We start from the raw sequence: 22273 nt of genomic DNA, 5'->3' as shown, positions 1-22273 counted from the left end.
CCATTTACTCCTCATGTCCTCTGATCCCATCTCCTGATCCCAGCCTCAAAGCAATCACTAGAGTTTTGCCTCTACTTCCGGCTTTGTCTTCCCATGATAACCAATGACTTTGAGTATCTTTCCATATGTATACTGACCACAGCTTGAGTCTTCTTTACTGAAGGATCTGTTCAAGTCTTCTTTTACCAGATTTTTATTGGGCTGGTTGTGCTCTCATTACAATTTTACATATTCTTATATTTCTCCCAGTCAGTGGCTCATATGCATTGTGCTGTTTTTCTCATGATTTTTAAGACTGTGCTGATTTTTCTTCCAAAATTTTCTTTATTGTTGGTCTTTAGTAGTTTGACTATATGATCTTCTGAGGTGTAGTCTTCTTTGGATTTATCTTTATTGGGGTTTACAGAGATTCAAAGCCAGTGTTTCTTCATAAAACTTATAAAATGGCCATTTTTCTTCAGATATATTTTTTCTGCCCTATTTTCATTTTTTAATCCTTATGAATCTCCAATTACAGGTGAATCCATCTGATACTGTTCTATAGGACCCTGAGGCTCTGTTCTTTCTTCAACCTCTTTTCTCCCAGTTTGGGCAATTTAAATTGATCTGTTTTCAAGTTCACTGACACTTTCTTCTGACATTTCTGCTGCTAAATCTATCCAGTATATCTCTCATTTCACTTATTTTACTTTTCTGTTGTAACAACTCCATTTTATCTTTTATACTTTCCATTTCTCTGCTGAGATTCCTTATGTCGATAGTCATTAAGATGACATTTCCTTTAAATCCCTGAACATACACTAAGAGTTGCTTTTAAGTTTTTTGCAAAATTCAACATAAGCCATGTCAAGGTTTGTTTTGACTCTGTATCACACATTATAAAACATACGTTACAGAGACTCTGTATTGTATCTTCCTCTGAAGGGTGTTGATTTTTGTTCCAGGAGGCATTTTGATTACTACTTTCAATTTTATGTGGGTTTGGTTTTATGCTTTGTTAGTATGAATCTTTGGAAAGCACAAGGTGTTTCTCAAGCCCTTCTACTTTGGTAAACTCTGCCTCCCTCACAAATCTTGTTGAGGCTTGATTTCAGTCTATATTCTGGGACACTCTACACTCTGAGAGCTGAAACAAGAAGGTAGTATCACCTTGTTCAACCTTAGGTGGGAACATGCATGTTGGGCAACTCAAATTTTTTGCCACTCTGCACATGTCTGGGAATGACTACAAAAGTGCCTAGAGCACTGACAAGTACATTTTCCCAAGTAAGCAAATTTGCAAACCTAATCGGTGAATGAAAATCAACTGTGTATCTCTTTTTAGCATAATGAAACCAGGTAACATTAAAAAAATATATTAGTGCTTAAAAAGTTTTAATGAACTATTTTGATGGAGATTTTCCCTAAACATGGTGTATCTCTTAAACAAGACACTAAAGGTAACTTTTTTCCCTGACTCAAGGTCATCATTATAATAAAATAAACAATGATAAAATCCAATGAAACCTTTAAGGTTTTACATATATAAATGTATGCTCTTAGATTTAAAAGCCCCAGTTGGCAACAATTCTTGAGACTTCTGCTTTGGTTTTTGCCTCTTACTGGTTTTAAACCACAGCTCAATAAACCGTAGCTGTATGATCTTGAGAAAAGTAAACTTTAGGGGTCTCAGTTTTCTTATCTGTAAAATTAAGAAAATGCATTTCTAAGGTCCCTCCAGGTCTGAAATTCTATTTTTTCTAACTAGCTGTGCTTTTTCGGCCTCTAGATGCTTCCTTTCTTTCTGCTTCTGATCTCCTGTGTTCCGAAAAAATAGGAAAGCCAACTCTATTTGCTCACTAACAACTAAAAGACATTCTAATTAAATACTTGAGATCTTTTCTAAATTATGTGCCTACAAATTCTGGCAACTAGAAGACCTGTACACACTTACTCCTGGATCTTAGCTATAATCCAAACAGCCATGTAAAATCAGTTGTATTTCCTAACAAATGAATAAAAAACAATCCATAAGACACTGTTAAATGTTAAGTAAACCAAATATCTGACCTATGATATGTGTAAAAAAATAAAACAGAAGTAACAGCATCTTTCCTAGGATCCTCACTGATCCTATGCCTAGGATAAAAGGAAAATGAATACAGTTTGAAAAACCATTATATAGCATAATGTATAAACTCGTCAAATCACTAAGTTGTATACCTGAAACTAATGTAACCTTGTGTGTCAACTATACTCAAAAAAAGAGAAAGAAAAAAAAAAAACTACTATAAAAAAGTCTTAGAAAAGTAAACAAATGGGGCTGTTGACTTATTGTCTTTATTGAATTAAAATTATACTATGTATAAAATAGCAATGTATACACAGGATTTAATGCATCATAATATATACGATTATCTTTGAAAAGTCAGGATGCAAGTTACAATGATTATGAACATAAAACTTATATTAAAACATTCTCCGTAAGTGATTTATTTAGCTGTTTTAGTTCGAAGTCGTCGTTTGAGAATCTGATGATCACTCTCCTTTACTTTATGGTCCATCAAAATCTGAAATTAACAATTTCATAACATTTTATAAATAAAGCCTTATTTATAATTTAGTAAGATATATTCAGGTGCTTAATAATTGGAATAATAGGTACATTATAATATTTTTGTCCTTTTAGACTAGAAGTATACTAATCTATTAAAAAGCATTGTCTAGGGGTGCCTGGGTGGCTCAGTCACTAAGCGTCTGCCTTTGGCTCAGGTCATGATCCCAGGGTCCTGGGAACGAGCCCTGCATCGGGCTCCCTGCTTGGTGGAGAGCCTGCTTCTCCCTCTGCCACTCCCCCTGCTTGTGTTCCCTCTCTCACTGTGTCTCTCTCTGTCAAATAAATAAAATCTTAAAAAATAAATAAAAAATTAAAAAATAATAAAAAGCATTGTCTAAAGTAATAGATTTTGTAAAGATTCTTTCAACACTACCTAACATAGGATTAAAATAATCTACACCCTATATTGAATTCAGGACATATATAGCTTGAAGTAATTACTGAAATATTTGGAGGCAAGTACCTCTAAATAATTTTTAAGAAAAGATCTTTTGCAGCAACAAGTACAATAATCCCCCCTTATCTGTGGGGCTTATGTTCCAAGACGCCCAGTGGATGCCTGAAACCAAGGATAGTACCAAATCCTATGTTTACTGTTTTTTCCTATATATACATATCTATGACACAGTATAATTTATGAAGTTTGACACATTATTATATTAACAGTCACTAATAAAACAATTATAACAATATACTGTAGGTTATGTGAATGTTGTATGTCTCTTCTGTCTAAATATCTTATCATACTGTACTCTCCCATCTTCTTCGTGTGATGATGAGAAATGATAAAATGCCTATGTGTTGAGATGAAGTGAGGTGAATGACGTGTAGGCACCATGACACAGTGTTAGGCTACTACTGACCTTCTGACAATATATCAGAAGGAGAATCATCTGCTTCCAGACCACAATGACCACAGGACATTGAAACCATGGAAAGCAAAACCAAGGATAAGGGACTACTATATATAACTTAGAAAAGTAGAAAGAGCATTATATTGCAACTAAGAAAAGGAAGAACTTCAGCCAAGGGGAGAAATTATGTATTAATCAGACAGATAGTGAAAAGTGACCAAGAGAATAGTATTTCCAGCAGCATGTCCTAATTGACCCTAATTCTTCACCACCTGCCTTTCAGTGTCTTGTATCTGATAGCTACTGTTGCAGAAGGTCTCTCCCCTGATTTCTCTGAGCCACTTCCTGTTGAAGGCTTCTCCTTAAATTACTTTTCTACCATCCCTTTCATCCACTAGGCAAATGCAAGCATGATGGAAAATTAGAACTTTCCCTGTAATAGCACAGACTGTTCTGAGTGAAGAGAATGAGTCATCGAGTCAGGATGACAAACTACAGTCTTTTCTTAAAAGAACCTGGAAGGCTAAGAGGAAAGGTGGGAGGAAATGACTGAATGTCAATTCTGCATTTTTACCGGGCCCACTTAGGCCAGATTTGTACAACTCTTGTAATAAAGTTAGTAAGAAAAATAGGTGTTAGAAGCAAATAAATTACTAAACAGTGATAATGCTACAGATGGAATTAAAATTTCTCTGATTAATTTACAAATGTAAATATGTGACACTTGTATACATTAATGCAGCACTTACAATTATTACAGATTTAACACATCAAATAGCAAAAGTATAACATTTAAAGCATATTCCAAAAGATCTGATCTAAAGAATAAAAATTCAAACCATTATAAAATTCAGATTGTTATGAATACTCCCAAATTAAAATAACATGACAGTTTTACTTTTAAGAAAGCCAAAAAGAGTAGCTTACCACTTGCCCAGATATATCAATAGGAGATGAAATTTCATTTGTGTACAATTTCCGTTTGGCCCGTTTTGGTCGAGACATATTTCCTTTACTTACTTCTACATTTGAGAGCTTTGAAGAGCTCATTGTTTCAATTATCTTCTTTGCTGTGAAAAAATGTATATTATTTAAATCCTGAAATAAATAACTTCTTAACTGGAAAGGTTTGAAATCCTTAATAAAGAAAAACATACCAAATTAAAGAGAAAAAGCACTGCAACTTATAAATGGTGAAAGGACATGAATAGTCAATTCACAAAGAAAAAATTAAATGTCTCATAAACACATGAATCATGATGAACAGCAAAAACAAAAAAGCAAATAAATAAAACATCATTTGGCTAATGTCAAAAAAGGTTTGGTAAATTATAGTACAACCGATAAAACTCAGGTGTTTTTAATGACTTGAAAAGGCTTATGCTGTTATGCAAAAAAGCCTGGACCATGCAGCAGGACTGATAAGTAAAGATATCCACAATAAATATTAAGTGAAAGTAGTTTAGAATTGTGAGCCCTTTGCTTATCGTTAACACACACACACACACACACACACACACAGTAAATCAAATTGTTAATAGTTGACTGCTTCTGGGAAGTGGAATAAAAATTTTAAAATCTTACTTTATACATTTGTTTGTCTTTCAACAGGTACATACTGATTTTAATAGAAAACATATTTCCACCTGGGAAACCCCCTGAGTAGAAAATCCTTATACATATAATATCAACTATATATTTTTTTTTTTAAATAGGAAAAACATTGAAGGAAATATGCTAAATTGAAAGTCTACTTGTCAAGGGTTAAGCTGGGCTTGAAAGAGCTGAGCTGCCCAATGTCAGAGAAGCCAGCTAAGTCAATAAGCCAAAATGAAAGCAACACTTAAGCCTTTAACTTACTGCAATAGAATAAGCAAGAGGCAAAACCTGAGAAGGTGCCAACTCCCACCCCTACCTTCCATCTTTCCCCATGTGTGGTCTAGGTCAGGAGGATCAGCACAGAAGTGGGGTTCGCCCCTTGCCAAGGAAGTACTGAACAAAAAGCTCTTGCACTTGCAGTTTTATGGACCTTAGAGCTGAAGGCCAGAAGGAAGGGCTAAGAGTGGAAAAGTCAAGTCAGAGGAGAAAGTGTCTTCAAGGTTCCCTCCCCTTTCCTGTCATAAGAAGGTCCTAGGCAGAGCTGCCAGAGGAATTTCTCTGCTAAAGGTTCCCCAGTAAAGAGGCTCTGAATGAAGGCACTTTGGCTAGGACTACAGATATGGATCAGGGCATAGCTGGCCAGGGTCCTGAGTCCTTGACTGTAACTCTCTTCAGAGACTGCTCTCCTTTGGTGTGGGGAGGGCAGCTTTTCCCCATGAGGCCTAACAGGTAAAGCCTTTGTAACTGCCTACAGTCTGCCGAAAAAGAAAAAAAAGTCACACATAGGATTTTGGCCGGGAGCCACCAAACCCCTCACTACAATGTGCCAGCCACTGTACTAAGAGCTGAGGATGGGAACCACACAGACAGTGCACTCGTGAAGCTTATACTGTAGTGCAAAAGATAAGAAAACAAAAATTATAGCTTAAATAATTCAATTTGCACTTTGAAAAGATTACTGGCAGCCATGCACTGGATGGACAGGAGATAGACAAGAGGGAAAAGTTGGGAAACCAGTGAACGAAGGAATGAAATAACAGTGGTTATCAAGAACAGGAGAATTTAAAAAATTAATCCCTATTTTTTTCCCCTACATTTCCAAGTGATCAAAAACAGATACAATGTAGTTATAATCCAAAATACGGGTATCTTATACTCCTAGAAATAAATTTTTAAAAATCCACACTAGGGCTGCCTGGCTGGCCCAGTCAGAAGAGCATGTGACTCTTGATCTCAGGGTTGTGAGTTCAAGTCCCATGGTGGGTGTAGAGATTAAATAAATAAACTTAAAAAAAACAAAAAACAAAAAACCCACACCAGGTATACAGGTAGGGAAGCTGTTAAAGAGCTAAGTCAACCAAGTAAGGGAGTCAGTTACCAGATGGGTACTTCCCTTTCCTTGAAAACCTATTTTCTTTTGCTATGTAAGAGCTAATCAATATAATTTAAATAAAATACTTAAGAATCTAAAATAACAAGTCCTGCCTCTCTACATTTAGACATTTAACAGTTTGCTATGTGTCCCTCCAGATATTTTCTATGCGTATACTAATTATACTTTTTAAAAAAGTACATATTTTTTTGAAAAATATATACAAATGGGGTCTGATAAGTCTGAAGTTCCCAAGCTGTGCACTAAGACATACCACAGTAAACTCACAAGAGCACCTCGAAATATTTTAAATATTCAAAGAAAACAGCAACACACAATAGCTTAAGGTAGTTCATAGTTTCAAATGATAACACATTACATTCCTTTTGATGATGACATATCTTTGCAACCCTGATTTTCAGAAGCTGTATTTTCAGTGGTTGTTCGCCCTTAGCACTAATGGATAAAATATTAGGTGTTTCTTTGGGTGTAGGGGAACAGTGAAAAAAAAATCACTGAGACATTAAGGGCACTGTGAACCAAGAAAGTTTGGGGACCTCTGTGGTAAGTTTTTATACAAACTGTTTTTACACTTCAACTGTCCCCTGCTTTAATTCCTTTCCTTCCCCATTCTCCTCACCTCTAGTCTCTAATTTATCCCATGGCCACCACTGAGGCCATCTCCCGAAAATCCACTCCACCACCTGCCCCTTACCCCCAATGCTCTCTCCACACTATCCATGCCAGATGTATACTATTACCCCAAAGTCCCTGCATATGCCCTACACTCTGCTGGTACTCTGCCTGTGTTAAAACAGTTCCCTCCAGTAGGAGTGTGTGAGTGCGTGTGTGTGTGTGTGTGTGTGTTTAGGCATGTGTACAGAGAAAATATATATCTTAGTATGTTTTTATATACAGATAATTAATATGGTTAATGTTACATTATAAAGAAAAAAGCATGAAGCAACTAAACCCAATAGATATTTATAGAAATACATATTTTTGATATACATGAATGGGTAATGTTTGTCAATGCATAGAAAAAAAATACTATAAGAATATATACCATAATATAATGATTACCTCTAGAGGGTGTAATCCTGCCAACATTTCAATACCCAAGTTAATCCCGTCTCTTCAAAAAAATAAAATTTTCCCTTAGCGTCTGAATCAAAATAGCTCTCTTCCCTCCAATACTATCATAGTACTTTGCCTGGAACTCTGTAACTACATTAAGCAGGCTGCCCTGGATGAATTAATTTGATCCTTGAACAACACAGAGCTTTGGGGTGCTGACATCCCCATAATGTCAAAAATCTGAGTACAACTTTTGACCCTCCAAAAACTTAACTACTAATATCTACTGTTGATAACAACTCTTACTGATTAACACACATTTTGTATGTATTATATATTGAATTCTAATAATAAACTAGAGAAAACCAAATGTTATTAAGAAAATCATAAGTGAGAAAAAATACATTTACAGTGACTACTTATCAAAAAACATCCACGGGGTGCCTGGGTAGCTCAGTCAGTCAGGCCTCTGAATCTTGATTTTGGCTCAGGTCATGATCTCAGGGTTGTGAGATTAAGCTCCCTGTCGGGCTCCACACTGGACATGGAGCCTGCTTGGGATTCTCCCTCTCCCTCTGCCCCCACCTCTAAAAACAAAAGAAAACAAAAAACATCCACAAAAACGTGGACCTATGCAGTTCAAACCCATGTTGTTCAAGGGTCAACTGTACTTACATATGGTTCTTTTTCCTACACTCTGGTGAAAATCTAAGCATGGCATCCTCTCATGCACCCTCCCACGGTACCCGACATAGGACAATGTCTATTAGAACTATGATAATCACAGTTGTTGAGTTTACACACTAATCAGATATTAGAAAACACCTAACATAAAAGGTCATTTAGTTTTCTGCAAACCTTTTGATTGAAGAATTGTTGGAGAATGTTGTAAGAAGTCTCCAAATTTCTGTAATGTTCCTTCTTTTTTCTTAGTGGCCACATTTGTACTAACTGTGGATGCCTGACTACGTAAAGAGTATGTTTTCTTAGATGATGGACGTGTGGAAGCCTAAAAAACAAACATTTTTTGTTACTGTCGATGAAAAAGTTAGAATGAAATAGTTGTAACCACAGCTGAATTAAAGAGCCCAGACACAGGTCACAAATTTGCAGGCAGGGAACTTGGGATTAAGTATATGAGGAGAGGATGAAAGAACCAAAGAATGGCAAAATGGGTGTGACAGACTGACTCAGAAGTATCGAGGGGCCTGCTGCTGGCCCAGTGCTAAAGATTATATTCTAAGCTGAATTAGATGAATAAGAAATGGAAGATAAATGAGTTATAATCGGACAAAACTGGATTTCTGCGTAATTACTGATCAACTTTGACATCTTTATTTCTATATTCTAATTTATAAATGTAAGTTAAGAAAATGGTCAATTCTGAACACATTAAAAGACAAACCTTTTGTTCCTTTTTGACAGAAGAATTTCTATGCTCAGAAACAGGAGACTTCAAATTAGGTTTGGGTGTAGAGTTCTTCTTATTTTCACATTTCACCAAGTCCTAAAATTAATGAATTTCAGCACTGGTTAATTTCTTAACAATATTTTCTTTCTCTAGGCTCAAAAAAAAAAAAAAAAAAAGATGGCTTTTAACTAGGGTTGATTTTGACCCCAGGAGATACTGACAATGTCTGGAGATATTTTGGGTTATCATTGCTGGAGGAGGAAGGTGTTTACCGGCAACTAGCGGTAGAGGCTCCTAAACACCCTTCTAAATGCATAGGAGAGCCTTCCAAAACAGAGGTATATAAACCCAAATGTAAGTCATGCTGAAGTTGAGAAACCCTGACTGAAGGTATGACTTTTTCTCCCAACTTTATTGAGGTACTATTGACATAAAACACAGGTAAGTTTAAGATGTACAATGTGAGGATTTAATACACACATATATTGTAGCATGACTGAAGGTATGAATTTTCCACACACATCATAAATAATGAAATTACATAAGCTAAATAGGAAATAGTAGAAGGGATAACATCTTTTATTTGAACCCCATTTCTAAAATATAGCAATACATCTACTCTTTCCCCAACTCCTAAAACATGCAGAGTATCTATGTTTAAGAACTCTAAGTGAAATTTGGCAGCATCAAAAACAAAGCAGAACAAGAACAAGTAAAAATCTTCAGTATAAGCACAGGCAAAATGCTAAAATCAAGAAATATAATGTCTTCCCTACTAAATAGGCATGACATATTACTTTTCTTTCTCCCACATAACTTCTCTTAGGACAAAGTCTCTCGTAGTATATTAACTGAATCAAACTCATAGAAATTCTAGTTGTACCAAAGATTATAAGCATAAAAGGAAAAAAAAAGGCAAGAAAAAAAACAAAGAAAAGATCATGCCTGAACCTCAGAATTCAAGTTACAAAGCAGAAGTCATAAGGGTAAAAAGAAGTAGACTTCCTCAAAGGGGAAAGACAGATGGTAATCAATGGAAAACAAATGAAGAGTAGTAACTCCATCATACTTGCAGTGTGCAATAAAGAGTTCTCTGGAGTCTTCACTGGATTAGAATATATAGCACTATAGAAGTGGTTTTCATGAGGACCTTACAACACTCAGTTTATTAGAGCAGTGAAAAGCTAGTAAAATCAGAAAAAAACCTTAAGTTTCTACATGATTTATCTATACCAGTCTGTATATCTATTCTGAAAAACACATGGGGAGTATATACCAACAGTAAAATGAATAAAATAATTGCTTTTTAACCCTCTGAGTACACAAACAATTTTTCCTTTTCCCTTGAAAGAATGAATCATGGAAAGGTCAACATAGATCATAATGAAATTAAAATACTATGTTAGTGTTATCTAAAATTTATTAAATATAAAATAAATATTGAATAAAAATTAAGGCTCTACAAAACAATCACTAAAGGTATTCTAGGTGTAGCAGGAAAGATGCTAAATAATACTCATTCAGCAAATTTATTACCTGACAGAGAGCCTCAGGAGAATGGTTAATACTATTTCTGCTCTTCCACCAGCTTGAAAATATACTACTCTTTAAAGAGGTAAAAAAAAAAAAAAAAATTGAAGAAAAAGTTATTGTGCTAGAGAGTTTATAATTAGTTTTAAATTTAAAACAAGTTACTTTTTAAAATAAATATTAGCATTTATTATGTATCCACCACATGTGGAAAAAAAGCTAAGCATTTTAATTAAACCTATTATCTCTAATCCTTTATTTCCAAAAGGAGAAAACAGAATGAGAAAGTTTATAACCTGCTTGGCTAGGATATGGCAGAAGGTTTGGTAACTCTACAATCAGAAAGCTACAGTAGGAAGTAGTAAAGAGTTTGTATCCTACCACTAAATAGAGGCCCAAATTTTAATATACCAGCTGACAGAAAAAATCTCTCTTCCAAAACCTACTATAACCATAGAGAGCTAAGATTTTTATTTTTTTTTTTTTTTTGACGAGAGAGAGACAGCGAGAGAGAGGGAACACAAGCAGGGGGAGTGGGAAAGGGAGAAGCAGGCTTCCCACGGAGCAGGGAGCCTGATGCGGGGCTTGATCCCAGGACCCTGGGATCACAACCTGAGCTGAAGGCAGACACTTAACGACTTAGCCACCCAGGCGCCCCGAGAGCTAAGATTTTAGTTAAATAACAAAGATTATACTCAAGCAAGTTAGCCATTTGGTTTCTCTAATTTCTTTATCAACCCTTTCCTCTTCACTGGAGGGAAAGTCACTAAGTTTGAACAGGACTGGTATACTGAACTAGCTTGCCAGTGAAATCCACCATAGCTTGACCTATCACAGCTTCAATGAAATAAGGGCTAAGTTTTAATAACCCTAAGCTTTTTGTTTAAGGACTATTAGACTACAATAATATTCTTAAGGAGTATAAAATAGGGCACAAATTATGATTTTGGTCTCCAATAGCAGTGCTTATGAACAAGAGGGCAGTATAGAAGTTTAATTATGTATAATAACTAAGCTTAAGGTTTGCTTGTTAAATTCACTCATTATAGTTAAGTACTTACCTCCTCCATTTCATTACTCTTCCTCTTCCGGGCCTTGGAAATCTTAACCGTCACAGGTAAAGTGCAACCAGGGTGTTTCACTGCCATTTTGTTTGGCCGTAAAGGTGTAAATTGAATCTCTAACTCAGGTTTTGGAAATCGAGTGGTTTGATTATTTTCTGTTGACACTTCACAAGAGTCAAGGACTACAGAGCCATCCTACAACAGAATTAAAAAGAAAAACGAATCTTATTTGCAGAATATGAATTTATGAATTGCAAAGCATTAAATCTTTCAAACATCTATCAGAGACAATGAATTGGAAAAGATTAAAAGTGTGCTGGGTCAAATTAACCACAGCAAGGACAGAAAGATGGAGTTACCATCTACCCTCTCCAGGTTTTTACATGATATGTTAAAATCCAAGGAAACAGAGATCAGTATTTCCCAAACTTGTATGATCATAAGAATAATTCAGACAATTTGTTTAAAAGATTCTTGGACCCTACCACAAACCTACTAAATCAGAAATCTCCTAGGAAAGAGTCTAGGATTTTTAATAAGCACCCTAGTAAAGGTAGATTAAAGTTGGCTTAAAATTGAGAAATGGAGTCTCATTCCCCTTCTTTTAATCTGGGCTGTCCTTAACGACTTCCAAGGCCAACAGGATGTGGTGGAAATAACATCATTGTTCTGAGGCTCGATCATAAGAAGGCTGTAACTTCCACCCTGTCCTCTTTGAAAAGTTACTTTCAGGACACTCCCCCCTCAAAATGCCTCATTTCAGAATGCAGCTACTGTGCTGGGAGAAGCCCAAGCCACAGGGAGAGGCCACATATAGGTCCAGCTGAGTTCCCAGAATCAACTATCAGCTACATGAATGAATCATTTTAGACTTTAAGCCCAAAAGAGCATACTGATTTCATGAAGGCAAGAAAAACATACAAAATAGCATAACAAAACCATTCCCCAAAACTACAGAATATACAGTAACTGCTGGAATCCTTAATAAGAATTGGAATCAGGAGGTTTTAGGACATAAATTTATATATACATGTATGTATTTATATAAACATACATAAATTTACATATACATTTATAAAGAAATGTTCCATATATAACTGCCTTTGCAATCAAGATTAATCTTATTTATCAATCAACTCCAAACTTTTCTTCAAAGGATATGATCTGTCTTAGTCTCTAAGGCCAATGCTAATTATCTGAAATTCCACCAAAAACTATCAAAGAAAGGGCAAGAGAAAAGAAATGGCTCGTGCTATTTCCCCAGATTAAAATGCCTTTCTCTTCCCATTCACGGCTTGGTAAAAGTCTATTCACCTTCAAGACCCAATATGATGTTACCTTCTCTAATCTACATCTACAACCACTCAGGCATCATATCCTGCCTGCAGGCAATGTTCCTTCTTAGCACTCTCTTCATGACTCTCAGCCCGTAAGATAAAGTCAAACAAGTAGTCATTTAGGTATCTGTCTTACTAGATTCTTTACTCCTTGAGGATGGCAATCATGCCTTATGTTTGTGCTCTCAGTGTTTGGCAATGTTCCCAACCAACACTAAAAACTCCCAATAAACATGTTTAAAAAATAAATGCAAAAAAGGAATTTTGTCTTCAAAACTTTAAGTGACATAAGATTTTTACCTATTTCATATGTTATCTAAGACTCTATTATCCAAAGAACCCGAAGCCCACTACAGATTAAGAAAACTCACTGTGAATTACTGTATAGGTAGGTATATGGTATATGGTAATTTGGTGACAAAGTTATTAAATGGGTACAATTAAAAAAAAAACACACACTACGGAATAGAATGCTTATTAAAAGGACCTCTTATGCAGGCTAATATTCACCCATATTTTATCTTTTGTAGGATTTCCTATTTCTGACCACCAAGTTTGTTTATATTAACAGATCTGTTGTTTGCAGTAAGTATAATTTTGAGAGGAGATTAATATTGTTTGGCGATCTCATCTTCCAAAAGAATTTCACTTCTCAAAACCCTTTAGGTTTTCCCTCCCACAGCCAAGAGCACATATAGCTAACTGCACAGCAAGGTACTTAAAAAAAATTGAATAAATTTAACTTGCAAGTGTTATTTATTAATTAACGGTCACTGGTAAAGAGGGTAAAGAATTGGACTGTGTTACCAAATGCCCACCTCTACTTCATTTCTAGAAGTTTCAAAACTTGTTGATTGAGGTTCCGTTTCAACTCTGCCAGGATCCATTGAACTCGTATGTGTAGGCTTGATATCCACATTTTGTTCTTCCTAAGAAATATTAAAACAAGCCATTGTAGCCAAAAATATATTAAAATACTTCACCTAAAGAACAGAAAATCAAGATTTGGGTGGATTATATCATGGAAGTAATGAAAGACTTCCTCCTCTCTTTCATCCTCAGAAACTTAGGAAAGGCTGGGCAACTTGCCAACCTCTGGGCCTGATCGAAAGAGAAATCTAAAAGATTACTTTCAATTTTCAAGGCTTTACGTGTATTCTCTCATTTTACTTTCATTGCAACTCTCTCAGCTAGATTTGGCAAGAATCATTATTCCTACTTTCTAGATGAGGAAACCGAAACCTAGAGATGTAAAATCACATGGCCAAGGTCTGTACTAAGCTGAAGTGTTGGAACCCCAAGAGCTGCTTTGATAACACCATTCTGAAAAACTAGAGGACTCTTGAGAATGCAACTCCAGTATCAGAGTAGAAAAGACCATACTGATAACTAAACCTTTTCTTGCTGCACAACTCATCCCTTTTTCTCATAGGGTATGTTCTATTCCTATACCCTATTTAAGGGATCTATAAAGAAGTGTCAGATTATATTTTTAAACTTGATAAATTCCACCATGGGCCTTCTCACAACTGCCATCAAAAGCAGAAGTCAAATAGATCTCTTAAGTCACCTACCCAAATAAAAAAGGTTCCACTGACTCCACAATGTGGAAAGCAACTAGCATGTATTGACTTCCACTGTGGTAAAAACTGTGCTAATTGTTTTACAAATGTTCTCAATTAATTTTCACATCTCTATTAGGAAGACATTACTATCTCTGTTTTAGAGAAGTGCAGATATAATAAGTAATTTTCCCAAAGAACCCAAAACCACAGTGACAGCAACAGACACCTAGTTTTTCTAAGTTTCTAGTCTGTGCTATTTATACCACATGCTACTACCTCTTTTTTTTTAGCAGTCTTCCTCTTTCAGAATCATGAAGTCTTTTGTTGTGACAGACAGGCACATACATTTATTTTCCTATTGTCTGGAGGCAGCAGATTTTTAAGCACAGATCATTTATTCTGGAAAGACTAGCTTCAGATGTACCCTGATTCAATTATACCAGGAAGTAGCTATCTGTGAAATGCAATCCTCTCTCCATGCAGGGTTCCCAACCCCAATGTAATATTACAAAAGTAACTCCTGAATGACTCAGAATCATTTTCAAAACAGTTCATTTTCAAAACAATTCATACCTTTATATAGTAAACTTAGGGTGGGCCCAAGTATTTAAATATTACCAAGAGTTCAGGTTGAATCACATTTCCACATTTGAAAGGTAGATGAGGGACTAAATCACAAATTGTTTTTCTAATTACTCTACCTAAAAAATATGACCAAAATATTTGAGAAAGTACTATTTCTCAGTTGGTCACTGGCAAATCAATCATAATGATAAAACTCTGAAAATCTGAAATACACAATAACTACCCAAATAATTTTTCAAACTCTGATTCCCCTGGGATCTATTGAAACTTAACCTTTTTATCCTCTAAGCGTTAATCAATTAAATAATTTTGAAAAATTCCTGTGTTCAATAAAAAAAAGGCATTGAAAGAACAAGATTCTACTCACTGTTTCAGGAGGCTCCAATGTGATCTTTTTTAATTGTTCAATTTCATTATCTTTCTGTATATTACTGGAGATCAGTTCCTTCAGCTGTATTTCTAAAGCTGCAACCAGTTGATCCCGTTCTTCTCGCCACTTCTGAAGGTTCTCATCTTTCTCTGCCAGTTGTGCTGTAAGTATTTCCTAACCAGAAAATAAAGAAAACGTTATGAAATGCTTTCTTGCAGAATTTTTTGAAATTTTTACTAGAAATAACACACTGTGAATAAGACATGTAACAAATTACATAGTTTAGGCTAGATAAAGTATTTACTTGTAAAACAAAATACACAATGCCTTTATATGTTTACTGTCCACATGCTGTATTTATCCCTATCCCACCTCACTCCAAAAATCAGCTTATTGGTCACTTCTTTCAATAAGCAATTATGAGAAGGAAAAAAAAGAAGCAATTATGGTTTTTAAACTAATACTAACATTTCCCCCAATATTTTGGAAATGAGAGGGTAAAATTACAGTCAAACAAATGACAAAACTAATAGCAACAAACAACAGAGAATTAAAAATTTGAAATACCATTTTCAGTGAGTTCAAAAACCATGAAATAGTGGTGAATTAAATAAAATATGCATAAGACCTAAACATGTGAAGCCACAAAACACTGCTGAAAGAAAATAAAAATACATCAGTAAATGGAGAGATAATTTGTGCTCAATGATCAAAAGACTCCATACTGTGAAGACGTCAGTTTTCCTTAAATAGATCTATAGAGTCAAAGCAATCTCAATCAAAATCCAGGCAGGCCAGAGTGTATGTGTGTGGAAATGGGAAAGTTCACTATAAAAGTTATATGAAAATGCAAACGATCTAAGATAGTCAAAATTATGTTGAAAATGAAGAACAAAGTAGGAACAAACACACTCATTTCAAGCCTACTACAATAATCAAGACAATGTGATACTGGTATGAACAGATATCAGTGGAACAGAAAAGAAGGTCCACAAGTGCATGGTCAATTCACATTCTACAATAACACCAAAGTAATTCAATGGAGGAAAGGATAGTCTGTTCAACAAAGAATGTTGGAACAAAAGAAGACATCCAAATGGCCAACAGACACATGAAAACGTGCTCAACATCGCTCGGCATCAGGGAAATCCAAATGAAAACCTCAGTGAGATACCACCTCACACCAGTCAGAATGACTAAAATTAACAAGTCAGGAAATGACAGATGGCAGGGATGCAATGAAAGGGGAAACCTCCTACACTGTTGGTGGGAATGCAAGCTGGTGCAACCACTCTGGAAAACAGTATGGAGGTTCCTCAAAAAGTTGAAAATAGAGCTACCATACGATCCAGCAATTGCACTACTGGGTATTTACCACAAAGATACAAATGTAGGGAGCCGAAGGGGTACATGCACCCCGATGTTTAGAGCAGCAATGTCCACAATAGCCAAACTGTGGAAAGAGCCAAGATGTCCATCGACAGATGAATGGATAAAGAAGATGTGGTATATATATATAAAATGGAATACTATGCAGCCATCAAAAGGAATGAGATCTTGCCATTTGCAATGAGGTGGATGGAACTGGAGGGTGTTATGCTGAGCAAAGTAAGTCAATCAGAGAAAGATATGTATCATATGACCTCACTGATATGAGGAATTCTTAATCTCAGGAAACAAACTGAGGGTTGCTGGAGTGGTGGGCAGTGGGAGGGATGGGGTGGCTGGGTGATAGACAGTGGGGAGGGTATGTGCTATGGTGAGCACTGTGAATTGTGCAAGACTGTTGAATCTCAGATCTGTACCTCTGAAACAAATAATGCAATATATGTTAAGAAAAAAAAAAAGAAGATAGCAGGAGGGGAAGAATGAAGGTGGGGATATCGGAGGGGGACACGAACCATGAGAGACGATGGACTCTGAAAAACAAACTGAGGGTTCTAGAGGGGAGGGGTGTGGGAGGATGGGTTAGCCTGGTGATGGGTATTAAAGAGGGCACGTTCTGCATGGAGCACTGGGTGTTATGCAAAAACAATGAATCTTGGAACACCACATCAAAAACTAATGATGTAATGTATGGTGATTAACATAACAATTAAAAAATTAAAAAAAAAAAGAATGTTGGAACAACAGCCAAATGGGGGGGGAAAAATGAACCCCAATCCTAATCTCATACCACATATGAAAATTAATCCTTGGACAAAAGTGGCACAGCAGTGGTAAAGTTTTTTTTCCAATAAATACTACCAGGAGAATCAGTAATCCACATTAAAAAAAAATTAGTCTTGATGCCTAACTCACTCCAACACAAAATTCAATACTAGAATCAAAATATGAAAGGTAAAACCCAAACAGGAAATAGTATAAGAGAACATCTTCATGTATTTGGGGTTAATAAAGGAGATGATTGGGAAAATGAACTAAAGTAAATTTAAGAACTCATATTCATAAAAAGGCATTAAGAGAATAAAAAGTAAACTAGAGATTGAAAAAAGGTACTTGCAACACATGACAGAGGGCTCCTATCCAGAAAGTGTAAGAAGCTCCTACATATCAACTAGAAAAAGCCAGACAATCCAATAGGAAAAAGGTAAGGGGCCCTATAATCTTCAACCTCATTAGTACTCAGGGAAAAGCACATAAAAACCATAAAAAATGACCAACAACACCATGTATTTGGGAATATACAGCAACTCCAATACTAAGTAGAGTATAAATGGGTACAACTACTCTGAAAACCAATCTGACATTCTATCAGAGTTCCACACATGCATACCCTATCATCCAATATTTCTATTCTTGGCTAACAATGCAAGAAAAATGCATGCACATGTGACTGAGAGAAATGTATAAAAATGTTTATAGGAGAGTTACACATAATAGCTCAAAGCAGAAGATAATTCACATATCTTCAACATTAAAATGAATAGGCCGTGGTATATTCATACACTGCAATACTCAGCAATGAAAATGGGCTAATTCCAGCTACATGTGACATGAATAATTCTCACAAACATAATGCTGAAAGAAACCAGGTAAAACAAATGCATCCCGCATAATTCCATTTACATAAAATTCAAAGCTGCCCAAAACTAAAGTACAACATTAAAAGACAGAATAGTTATTACCACTGGGAAAGAAATAGAAGAGGAGCCCCCCAGGGGGGCTGGTAATGTTGTATTTCTTGAACTGGGTGGTACTTAAGTGGATGTTGACTTTACAACAGTTCACTGAACTATTGTTTTTTATTTACTGTGATTTACTGTGTTAAACGTGACAATTTTACAAATTAACAATTTATACCTTAATATGGCAGACACATACATCCTAGGTATGACTGCAAAGAAATAGATGGGAGAAAGAAGGAAGCTAGCTCTCTTTAGGATTAAAAACTTAAAGTAGGTTTTGGGGCACCTGGGTGCCTCAGTCAGTTAAGCTTCCAATCATTGTACTATTGTTAGGTAAGATGCTAACATCAGGAGAAGTTAATGTTAAGTATACAGGAACTCCGAATTAGTTTTGCAACTTTTCTGTAAATAAAATTATTTCAAAATAAGAAGGTAAAATTGTTTTTAAAAATCAGTGGGAAAATCACCCTTAACTTACTGAAAATTAACATCCTGGTTTTACAAGGAAGCTTAGCTATTATCTGTAAAATTGTGTCATAAACAAACAACAAACAAAAACACCAGCAATGAGCATGTGATACTGCCAAGTTACTACTATTTTAAGGAGAAAATCAGCTTTTCATTTAAAGATAGTATCAGTGTGTTTTGCAAGTTTCCTAAAACCAACAATACCTTTTAACTTCTTTTTTTCTGTTGGCAACATGAGGTGTCAGACTAAGCAGTCAATTAAAACAGGAGGGGAAAAACAAGCTAAGATAGAACTGCTGTAAGAGCTACAGCTAGTCAGGGGCACCTGGGTGGCTCAGTCGGTTAAGCATCTGCCTTTGGCACAGGTCATGATCCCAGGGTCCCGGAATCAAGCCCCGCATCTGGCTCCCTGCTTAGCAGGGAGCCTGCTTTCTCCCTCTGCCTCTGCCTGCCTGCCTACTTGTGATCTCTCTCTCTGTCTCTGTCAAATAAATAAATAAAATGTTAAAAAAAAAAAAAAAAGAGCTACAGCTAGTCAAGATAAAACTGAAGGTTATTTCTACCTATCATCTTCAAGAAACTATTTAGTTGACTTTTTTTTTAAGATTTTATTTATTTATTTTAGAGAGGGAGCACAAGCAGGGGGAGGGGCAGAGGGAAAGGGAGAGAGAATCTCAAGCAGACTCCATGCTGAGTGCAGAGCCCAAAAGCAGGGCTTGATCTCACGACCCCAAGATCATGACCTGAGCCAAAACCAAGAGTCAGATGCTCAACCGAGCCACCCAGGCACCCATAATTGACTTTTTAAAAGTCCTGATAAAATCAGCTTATGAGATAACATATACAGAGCATGTTAATAGAATCTACAGTTCACAATGCAAAATTTTATAATATGGTAGAGATCACCCTGTAGCAATCAAAAGGGAGAGATGTTTAAGTTCTGTATCTAGAAACTGAGATGTAATTAGGCATTTTCCCAACTTGCTAAATGGATTGAAAAAAGTTAAAGTAAGATAAGTGAACTTCAAAATTGGGAAAGAAAAGTCATCTTATAAATAGACAAATAGGCTGCCTTTTAAAAGAGCAAGAAAATCAGGTAACCATGTAAAGGCTGGTAAGAATCCCAGGGATAAACTTAACAAACGAAAGCTGGTGAAATACATCAAAGATAAAGTATAATTGTTACCAACCACTTCATTTTGTTGTTTTAAACAACGCTCTCTGTCTTCAGCATATTTTTTCATCTCTTTGTTTCGGAGATTCTCAGCTTCTTTTGCCTGAGTGATAAGCATCATTTTTTCTTCTAGCCATTTCTTTCTATCAGCTTTATATTTATGTTCAGATTCCTATGTATATAAAAATAATACAAGTAACTATCACATGCTTAAATAATACTTAACTAATAGTTGACAAATTTATTTTTAGAACATATTCATATAACCCATCACTTTTTCACCTTTTTGAAAATTAAAAATAAGTGTTTTTCCTTAAACAATGATAAGATCAAAGTTTATTTCAGATTATAAAATGAACACTGCTGGTTTCCTTTTCTAAATGGACTTTCTTTTATAAACCTTATTTCGCTATGAAGTCCATTTAAGGACTCTCCTTCATCAGTGACCTTAAGAACAAATAAACAACTTCTATTTCTGAAAGAGTTACAAAGACCCAAGTCTTTCTAAATGCCAGAAAAGAAAAAGCCTTGGTTTGTGATGGTCATTTCTAACTGTATGGTTTCAAAAATAAAATATTCCTGGGTATATGGGATGCCAAGTAAAAAATAACTTGTGCAACAGGACATTCATGAATCTGAGGAACACTGGGAATGGCTAGACTGAGAATATAGCTGATCGGTAATTTCCATTCCAGAATTACAAAGTTTATAATCTATGTGATTACATCGTTTGAGCAGAACATAAAATAAACCAGTACTCCTTAATATGAACATTCCCAATATAGTTAATACTTTTTCATAAATAATGGAGTATTTCCTTTGTTCTAGCTGCTTTGGGATTTTCCCAATAGAAAGGGTAAATTCTAGAATATATAATTAATAGTTAACAAAAGAAAGTACTTTTTATTTGTTCAGTATCTGATTACATATAGCATGAATTTAAGAAAATAATTTAGATGCAGCCAACTTTTTAAAGTCACTATTATGCTTTCTTCAATCTCAAAACTAGTTCCTTCTAATAAAATGTACAAAATTTTAAGTGGTATTTGGTAAACCCCATTAAAAAAAAGTTCGTCCATACACTGTATTCTATGTAGTATTTAGAGTTGAACATGGAAAAAATATAAATGCAAAACAGAATATTCTTTATATAATACAGTTTCAAATATATTCCAGTGTCCAGATAGACAACTGTATTCCTTTCCAACCTAACTTAAAATTAAAATGATTATATACAAAATAATCTCCCTAAGTCTTCTTTTTCACAGCAGTAATTGAGGACTAAGAAGTTTAAGGAGTAGAAAAATAGGTAGAAACACATAAGAAGTAGTGATTTAAGAATTAAATATATAGAATATAAAAAAGAAGACCCAACCACTGTATTTTCATTGGCACTAGCGGTGGTTTGTATGTTGGGAATTTCCGCCCCATGTCATTTCAACGTATACTGAAAAATTATACCTATATGTTAGCATTTCCCAAGTAGTATTTCACCCATATCTAAATTAATTATAAAATATTTGCTGAATTCTCCTCTCATGAGAAATACCATGGCTAGATACATATATACATCAAATCGTACCTGTAACTCATCCTGAAGCTTACTGAGCTTTTCACTAAGTACATCGGTGTTATCCTCAAGTTCTTTATTTGACCTTTGATTACTTTTGGCTTCCAGATCATTGCATTTTTCCTTCCATTTTTCCAATTCTAATTTGAAAACATAAAATTATTTTTTAAAGCACATGCAAAAGTTATACCATATAGAGATACATACGGCATGAGATACAAACAAGAATCAGTAGAGCCCAGAAGAAAAACATAAACACAGATAGAATTGAGATAATTCCAAGGGCTGCACTTTTAAGAGTTCTTATGAAATTCTTAGAGAACAGTAAGTACAAGGACCTCTCAGGAACCCACTGAATAGTGTTCAGAGTATACAGTATAAACATCTCAATCTTAATTATATAGGAAACCTCACATGGTTCTCAAAAATAAAAAAAACTGTGATGGTATCTGAAGGATGGAATCAGAGTATTTACCAAGATAAACATACAAGATGATACTAAGAAGCTGGACAGAGCTGTAACTCAGCTGAAAATTTATTTTTAACGTCTGGGAAACATTGCAAGTTATCATC

At 35.3% G+C, this 22273-nt stretch overlaps 1 protein-coding gene across 2 annotated transcripts in view; it reads right to left on the bottom strand.

The window, feature by feature from the left end:
• Positions 1 to 2293: 2293 nt before the first annotated feature.
• The window catches only part of KIF20B (kinesin family member 20B), a 78422-nt gene continuing 58442 nt past the window's right edge, over positions 2294 to 22273 (bottom strand). For both annotated transcript variants that reach the window (XM_035024725.1, XM_035024732.1), the window contains 9 exons: positions 21713 to 21840; positions 20147 to 20302; positions 15358 to 15534; positions 13659 to 13769; positions 11501 to 11698; positions 8904 to 9005; positions 8357 to 8507; positions 4378 to 4520; positions 2294 to 2549 (listed from right to left, as the gene is read on the bottom strand). In XM_035024725.1, coding sequence (XP_034880616.1) covers positions 2472 to 2549; positions 4378 to 4520; positions 8357 to 8507; positions 8904 to 9005; positions 11501 to 11698; positions 13659 to 13769; positions 15358 to 15534; positions 20147 to 20302; positions 21713 to 21840 — 1244 coding nt within the window. In that variant the 3' untranslated portion in view covers positions 2294 to 2471. The remainder of the gene's footprint in view (positions 2550 to 4377; positions 4521 to 8356; positions 8508 to 8903; positions 9006 to 11500; positions 11699 to 13658; positions 13770 to 15357; positions 15535 to 20146; positions 20303 to 21712; positions 21841 to 22273) is intronic.

This window comes from Mirounga leonina, unplaced genomic scaffold, assembly GCF_011800145.1.
Source record: "Mirounga leonina isolate KUSES-001 unplaced genomic scaffold, KU_Mleo_1.0 Mir_114, whole genome shotgun sequence".
NCBI classification, from domain to species: Eukaryota; Metazoa; Chordata; class Mammalia; order Carnivora; family Phocidae; genus Mirounga; species Mirounga leonina.
The sequence above is the reverse complement of the archived record's forward strand: the minus strand, read 5'-3'. Positions and strand labels throughout refer to the sequence as shown.